The sequence below is a fragment of the Elephas maximus genome, chromosome 3 (assembly GCF_024166365.1).
Source record: "Elephas maximus indicus isolate mEleMax1 chromosome 3, mEleMax1 primary haplotype, whole genome shotgun sequence".
NCBI lineage: Eukaryota > Metazoa > Chordata > Mammalia > Proboscidea > Elephantidae > Elephas > Elephas maximus.
In genome coordinates, this window is record NC_064821.1 from 124,858,639 (window position 1) to 124,866,736 (window position 8,098).

At 40.8% G+C, this 8,098-nt stretch overlaps 1 protein-coding gene across 1 annotated transcript in view; it reads left to right on the forward strand.

Moving 5' to 3' along the window:
- Positions 1–7,710, forward strand: part of ST6GALNAC5 (ST6 N-acetylgalactosaminide alpha-2,6-sialyltransferase 5) — a 215,487-nt gene extending 207,777 nt beyond the window's left edge. The window contains exon 5 of the mRNA XM_049875629.1: positions 7,153–7,710. Within this exon, the coding sequence (XP_049731586.1) occupies positions 7,153–7,384 (232 nt within the window). The 3' untranslated portion in view covers positions 7,385–7,710. The remainder of the gene's footprint in view (positions 1–7,152) is intronic.
- The last annotated feature ends 388 nt before the right edge of the window (positions 7,711–8,098 follow it).

Consider the following 8,098-nt stretch of genomic DNA (forward strand, 5'->3'; position numbering starts at 1 on the left):
CAAGTTTAAAACTCCCTGTTACCCATCATTTCATGAGTATTAATTAGCGGAGTAATGATTCAGAGTGACCACTGTCATGGAACTAAATTAATATCTCATTCATAATGTGAAGGACATCTCAAAGGTATTGTGAATATCAGAGGGTTGATTCTGCTAGAATTATTAGCTAGTGAACATTAATAAAGCTGCCAGCATAACAGGGAAAGTCCCTACTTGGCAACAGTCTACTGCGTAGAAGCAGAGGCTTACAGAGGACTGGTATGGAATGGTAATGTCACCCACGTAGTTTACATCTTATGGAGACTTAAAATACGTTATTGCATTTCTTCCTAGATGTTTCTTGTTTCTTCCAACTTTGCCATAATTTGGCCAACTTTTAATAATTGCTGATGAGTCACTATTTTTATCCCCTACCTTCTCCCTGGAAACCGTGGTAGCATAGTGATTAAGAGCTACGGCTGCTAACCAAAAGGTCGGCAGTTCGAATGTACCAGGCACTCCTTGGAAACTGTATGGGACAGTTCTACTCTGTCCTATAGGGTCGCTATGAGTCGGAATTGACTCGATGGCAACAGGTTTGGTTTTTTGTTTTGTACCTTCTCCCCCGTGGGTACCGTGGAATATTCACTGGTCAAATATGGGACATTATGGCACCACCTGAAGTGCCCTGAGTCAGTGGCAGGGGCGGGTTTTAAGTGATTCCTTTTGGCTGTTTGCCCCTTGAAGTGTGGGCACTTCCAGACACATGAGTGTTATTCCACAGGCTTCCAATATGTGTAGCAGCTTTGCTTCTAAAGAGACTCTACGAGCAAGACATTGAAGTACCAGAGTAAGGTCCTCAGAAGCCTGGGGAAATAGTTCAGGAAAGGCTATTGTAGGAAGGTAGAATTCTCACCTTCCATGAGGGAGACCTGGGTTTGATTCCCAACCAGTGCACTTCAAGTGCAGCCACGACCCAACCTTGAGTGAACACTTGAGTGTTGCTATGATGCTGAACAGTTTTCAGTGGAGCTTCCAGACAAAGATGGACTAGGAAGATAGGCCTGGAGATTTACTTCCAAAAATCAGCCAGTGATGGCCCCCAGACACCCTTTTAACTGAATACTGAAGTCACTCCTCAGGTTCACCCTTCAGCCAAAGATTATGCAGTGCTTAAGAGTTTGGTACTATGGGAAGAAGTCCAAGCTGCTCTGAAGGCACTGACAAAAAACAAGGCTCCAGGAATTGACAAAATATCAACTCAGATGTTTCAACAAACAGCTGCAGCGCTGGAGGTGCTTACTCGTCTAAGCCAAGAAATGTGTAAGACAGCTTCCTGGCTAACTGACTGGAAGAGATCCATATTTATGCCTATTCCCAAGAAAGGTGATCTAACCGAATGCAGAAATTATAGAACAATATCATTAATATCACATGCAAGCAAAATTTTGCTGAAGATCATTCAAAAATGGCTACAGCAGTATATCAACAGGGAACTGCCAGAAATTCAAGGTGGATTCAGAAGAGGACTCGGAACCAGGAACATCATTGCTGGTGTCAGATGGATCCTGGCTGAAAGCAGAGAAGACCAGAAAGATGTTTACCTGTGTTTTATTGACTATGCAAAAGCATTTGACTGTGTGGATCATAACAAATTATGGATAATATTTCGAAGAAAGGGAATTCTAGAACACTTAAATGTGCTCATGAGGAACCTGTACATAGACCAAGAGGCAGTTGTTTGAACAGAACAAGGGGATACTGCCTGGCTTAAAGTCAGAAAAGGTTACGTCAGGGTTGAATCCTTTCACCATACCTATTCAACCTGTATGCTGAGCAAATAATCCAGGAAGCTGGACTATATAAAGAAGAACAGGGCATCAGGATTAGAGGAAGACTCATTAACAACCTGTGTTATGTAGATGACACAACCTTGTTGCTGAAAGTGAAGAGGACTTGAAGCACTTACTGATGAAGATCAAAGATCACAGCCTTCAGTATGGATCACACCTCAGCATAAAGAAAACAAAAATCTTCACAGCTGTACCAATAAGCAACATCATGATAAATGGGGAAAATATTGAAGTTGTCAAGGATTTCATTTTTCTTGGATCGCCAATCAACACCCACGGAAGCAGCAGTCAAGAAATCAAAAGACGAAATACATTGGGCAAATCTGCTGCAAAAGACCCTTTAAAGTGTTGAAAAGTGAAGATGTCACCTTGAAGACTAAGGTGCACCTGACCCGGGCCATGGTGTTTTCAGTCACCTCCTATGTATGTGAAAGCTAGACAATGAATAAGGAAGACTGAAGAAGAATTGACGCCTTTGAATAGTGGTATTGGAGAAGAATATTGAATATACCATGGACTGCCAGAAGAATGAACAAATCTGTCTTGGAAGAAGCACAACCAGAGTGCTCATTAGAAACAGGAATAGTGAGACTAAGTCTCACATACTTCGAACATGTTATTAGGAGAGGTCAGTCCCTAGAGAAGGACATCATATTCGGTAAAGTAGGGGGTCAGTGAAAAAGAGGAAGACCCTCAGTGAAATGGATTGACACAGTGCCTGTAACAATGGGCTTAAGCATTACAACAATTGTGAGGATGGTGCAGAACCAGGCAGTGTTTTGTTCTGTTGTACATAGGGTTCAACTCAATGACACTTAACAATGCAACAGCACTAAGTTAGTGGTCTCAAAACTGAGCCTACCTCCATATTAGAATCTCCTAAGGAACTTCTTAAAAATGAATTTAAAAAATTGTTGTTTTAAAATAGTTTTAGATGTACAGAAAAGTGGCAAAACTAGTCCAGAGTGTTCCTGTATACTAAACTTTAAAGCAAATAATGTATGTCTTTTCTTTGCATTTGTTTGCCAAGTCTCTCCCCACCTGAGGTATTTTCATAAGTGCACTATGCTAATTTTTTTTTTACAGCAACAGGTTAAAAAAAAAAACTTTGCCATACTAGTGCAAGGGGAGGGAGCGATTGGTAAACAAATGCGGAAGTCTCAAGTTATTTGTGCAAAAATATGATACTCTTTATCCAGCTCCCCCTAATGCTAACACATTCTTTAACCATGGTACAATGATCTGAACTAAGAAATTAATACCAGTACAATATTTGTAAGTAAACTGCAGACTTTATTCAGCTTTCATCAGTTTCTCCACTAATGTCCTTTATCTGCCCCAAGACCCGAGCCAGCATTCAGTGTTGCATTTAGTTTTCATGTCTCATGGTTAGTGATTTTGTAGGAATGCCCACTTTGGATTTACCTGATTTTTTTTTCACAGTATTAGACTGAAGGTTATGCATTGTATAGAAGAATGCCACAGAAGCAATGTTCCCTTCTCAGTGCACCTAGCAGAGGGCACAAACCCGTTGCCGTCCAGTCAATTCCAACTCATAGCAACCCTATAGGACAGAGTAGAACTTCCCCGTAGGGCTTCCAAGGACCGGCTGATGGGTTCGAACTGCCAACCTTTATGGTTAGCAACCCAGCCCTTAACCACTGCACCATATTGGCATCATGTGCAGAGGCCACATGATGTCAGTATGTCCTATTACTGGCAATGTTAACTTTTCACTTGATTAAGGTGGTGTCCACTAGATTTCCTCATTGTAAGGTTACTATTTTTCCTTTTGACATTAATAAATATCTTAGTGGCATAAGATACTTAAGACTATGCAAATAACCTGTTTCTCCTCATCTTTTTCCTCAGTGACATTGCATTCATCGTGGACAATAAATCTTGCCTGCAAAAACTAGTGCTTTGTTCCAATGGTGATTTTCTGTTTCCTTCATTCTTCCCACATTTATTATAATTGGAATTCTTCTGTAAGGAAATGCTGTCCTTTCCCTCCCATTGATTTATTCAGTTATTTATTAAAATCACCATGGACTCATGGATATTTATTTTATGGGTTCTGTAATTCAATACTGCTGTCATTTATTTTGGTGTTCAAACCTAAGGCATTTTAAAAATACCTGTGCCTGGGCCCTCTCCAATTCAATTAAACCAGAATCTCTGGGGGTGGAGACTAGGCAATGGTATTTTTTTTTAAGCTCCCATATGCACTAAATGTTAGTTTTTTCACTTTCCCTACCTGTTTTCTCTTAAAAAAAAAAAAAAAAAATCCTTCTTCATATTATTCCGTAAGATTTGTGCCTTTACTGGCCTTTGGGGTGCTGATGACAGGCTGTAGCCTGTTGGGAAGAAGTGGTTCTGTGATTATCATCTACCATCCACACCTCCATTCCCCCAGCTTCCCCTGGCCAAAAACAGGAGCCAGGGTACCAAAATCCCCCCTTTTACAATTTCTTCTGTGGAAATTCTGCTAAAGTTTATTGTCATCTTTACTGTGGTCAGGTGAAGGAAGGAAAAGCCGTGGCCTCCTTTAGAGAGTCGGGGTCGAGAAAAGTTCTAAGGAATTATGACCTTAAACTAGAAGGGATTTCTGAGAGGAGTGGTGGATTCTGCTGATGCCTAACTCACCTTGGTGAGAGCCGTTCTTTCAGTGACCATGGCTCTGCCTTTCCAGGACCCACAGAGCACTTTTTTGCTGGCTGGACAGATGTTTAAAGTATATAAACAACCCTCATTTACAAGGATGGCTTATTTTGACGCCTTTGAAATCATAGTAACAAAATATGTCAATTTAACTCTCCTTTTAGGTGATCGATATGGAGCCAGATAAGTTTTCATTCAAAGACATGGTCTTCCTGAAGAAGAAAATTGATCCTATAGCATCCTTTAGCTGGTTTGCAATTACCCTCTATTCCTAGATGCCAAATCAATTTCATGATATTTTTAGAAACCTAATTGTTTCTCTTGTCAGATTGATGCCAATAATATGTCCCAAACTAGGATGAATCAGAATTAAAACCTAACTCATGATGGAATAAAAGCTTAACCCTGGGTATCCCATGGCAGCATGAATTTGGCATGGTTTCCAAAATTATGTCACATGAATCAGGGGAGGTTTGTCTTATAAGTTTTCATTTCTTTTTCTTCATAGTGGTCAATTCCTACCTGAATTTTTCCTAGCATGCATTTTCTGTATTGAGCTCTTTCTACTACAATTTTCAGGGGGTTCCAATTTCTAGTATAAGTAAATTAGTGAAATCTATAATAAAAAAGATAGGACATAACAGGATTCAATGTCCCATTATAGAAGATGAGATACTTCGCAAAGTGTTAATGCAGCACCACGTCCAAGCAAGGATGAGGGATGGTGCATGACAAAAATAAATTTTCTCTTCCTGGAAGAACTCTAACCTAAAAGAAGAGACAGCTCAAAGGTGTACTGTTGTCAGAGCCACAAACCCGATACTCCTCTTGATAAAAGACTTCGATCTCTGCCCCCAGGAAAGTTGCTACTCTAAAAGCCATTTGTGTATTGATCCCCTCTGAAGAAAACGAATAGGTGTCTAACAGGATGAGCATCCTTGAGAAACCAAGTTACTGTAATTAGAATAGAGCCAAGTGACGAGAAGGGGAAGCCCCTAGTCATTCAGACGCTGGATGGTGGTTAACAGGAAGCTGGGCTCCCTTGTTTGTCTTTTTAGTCTTAGCAACAAGGCCAGTTGGTGAGGGTAGTTCAAGGCAGGGAGGTTTGACTACTGGGCAGTCTTGACTAATCTTATCATCCAGACTCCAAAAGACAGAGATGTGGGTGGGCTGGGCTAGAATGGAGACTAGTCTCTGAAACCAGGGCCCTTCGAGGTTAAACCTTTTAGTAATCCTACAGCAAGAGCCCCCGCATACCCTCACGTGTTAATCTTATGGACACCACCTTGAAGATATGAGCTAGTGTTTTTTGTCTGTGGATGACCTGGGGTTACAGAGTTAGAAATACTTTGGAACTGCCAGGCTGCACAATGGGAACTGAGGAAATAGAATATATTTAGAGACTAAATTTTGACACTAGTACATAATCTATCTAGAGCAAGTAGAGGAAAATCGTGGCATCTGTTTGATGTCTTCTTTTTTCTCCTGTGGGATCAAAGTAGGATCATCAACTTTCCGTACTTAGAGGAGAAATTGTCTTAGAGGCTTGCTGTTAACTTGTGAACTCCATATAAATTTCTCTCAATAACAGAAGTTCAAAATATAATTGTTGAGCAACTACCAGGCACTGTTCTAGGAACAAGACAGTCCTGGCCTCATGAACAGACAAGCAACAAACAAACAACAGGAGCAATCTCAGAGTGATTGATGATATAAAGAAAATATATCAGAGTAAGATGGAGTAAAGGCGGGTGGGCATCAGGTAAAGCCTATCAGAGGAGGAGACAGTTGATACCCAATGGGAAGAGGAGAGTGCCATGAGGATGTAATGGAGGAAGAATGTTCCAGGCAGGTGACTGCTCTCAGGTGCAAATGCCACATGGTACGAAAGAGCTTGGCAGAGTTGATGACCAGAAGGGCCAGTATGTCTAGCATAGTGGACAAGGCCAAGTGGGTTACAAGATTTCTGGAGAGGAGCTGATCATGTAACACCCTGTAGGACATGCTCCTAGTATATCAGGAAGTCTCTAGAGGACTTGGAGGGCTGTGAGGAGCCCTGGTGGTGCAGCGGTTAAAGCGCTCAGCTGCTAACCAAACAGTCTGTGGTTCATATCCACCAGCTGCTCTGCAGGAGAAAGATGTGGCAGTCTGCTTCCGTAAAGATTTACAGCCTCGGAGACCTTATAAGGCAGTTCTACTCTGTCCTATAGGGTTGCTATGAGTCAGAACCAACTCAACAGCAGTGGGTTTTTGGTTTTTTTTTTTTGTTTGGGGTGGGGGGTTATGGTAAACGGTCTGTTTTAAGTTTCGTAAAAAGACTGTGTAGCTCCTTCTGGTAGATAGACTTTGGTTTGGAAACAAGAATTAAGCTGGGTTTTCCTGAAATGTAGTTTCAAATCTGGGGAACTTAATTGCCCTACAGCACATTTTTAATCTTTTTATTTGATAACGATAGTCACTGCATTTATTTAGGCAACTCAAAACCTCTCTACTTGCTTATTGTTTAAACATTAGAAAAACCATTTGCTGAAATTTATATAACTAGAAAATATGATTTGTGCTCATCATCTTTTTAAAGATAACATCTTACCTTAACCAGTCCAAGGGATTATTTGTTTTTTTGTTCTCTTCAATCACTTATCTCCTTTTCTGCCCACAGGGATCCCAGTCACCCCTCAGTACCTTATCATTATTATGAACCTTTTGGACCTGACGAATGTACGATGTACCTTTCACACGAGCGTGGACGGAAGGGCAGTCATCACCGCTTTATCACGGAGAAGCGAGTCTTCAAGAACTGGGCACGGACATTCAATATTCACTTTTTCCAACCTGACTGGAAACCAGAATCACTTGCTATAAATCATCCTGAGACTAAGCCTGTGTTCTGAGGAATCAATGAGCAAGACCATAATCCCAAGTACCCACTGTACCAGTCACCTGGGCACTGAACTTCCTGGAGTCACCAGGCAGGACAGGTGAACAGAACTTGTAGCAGGAAATAGATTCCCTCCTCAAGAAGTACCATGGACAGATGACTACCAGGTGTCACTACAGAGCAGTGCAGTTGGTTTTTAAGGAAATTTTCTAGAATGAACACATCCTAATGAGTTTGTCCCTTTCGAAGGGGTTACCATAGGAGCTGAACACTTTTTATTGATGCTGCCAAGGTTAAAAACATGTTGGATCTCTTTAAGTATTGCCTTCAAAACCAAAACATGAGCAACTCAACAATATTAATTGCTTTCCTTTATAGAAATACCACATCAAAAGACATTTTTCTATCAAGTTGTATTCTAATCCGATCTATAATCTTTGTCATCTGTTGGGAGTCTGTATGTGTGATTTGTAAAAAGCCACCTAAAAGTATGGACATGATTTCTGAAGAGCACATCTCCACTGACTCTCATAAAGCAAACATCCAATATTTATCCATTCAGTTTTTTAGTGCACCTTAAATTTGTCTTGTAGGCCAGTATTTTTATAGATTATGATTATGTGATAATTTATGCTTCCTAATCCTTTAATCCTGAATGATAGTTGGGAAAACCTACAATTGGGCTGATAAGCCACTGTGTTCACAATGCTCACTGTTAGCAGGTAGC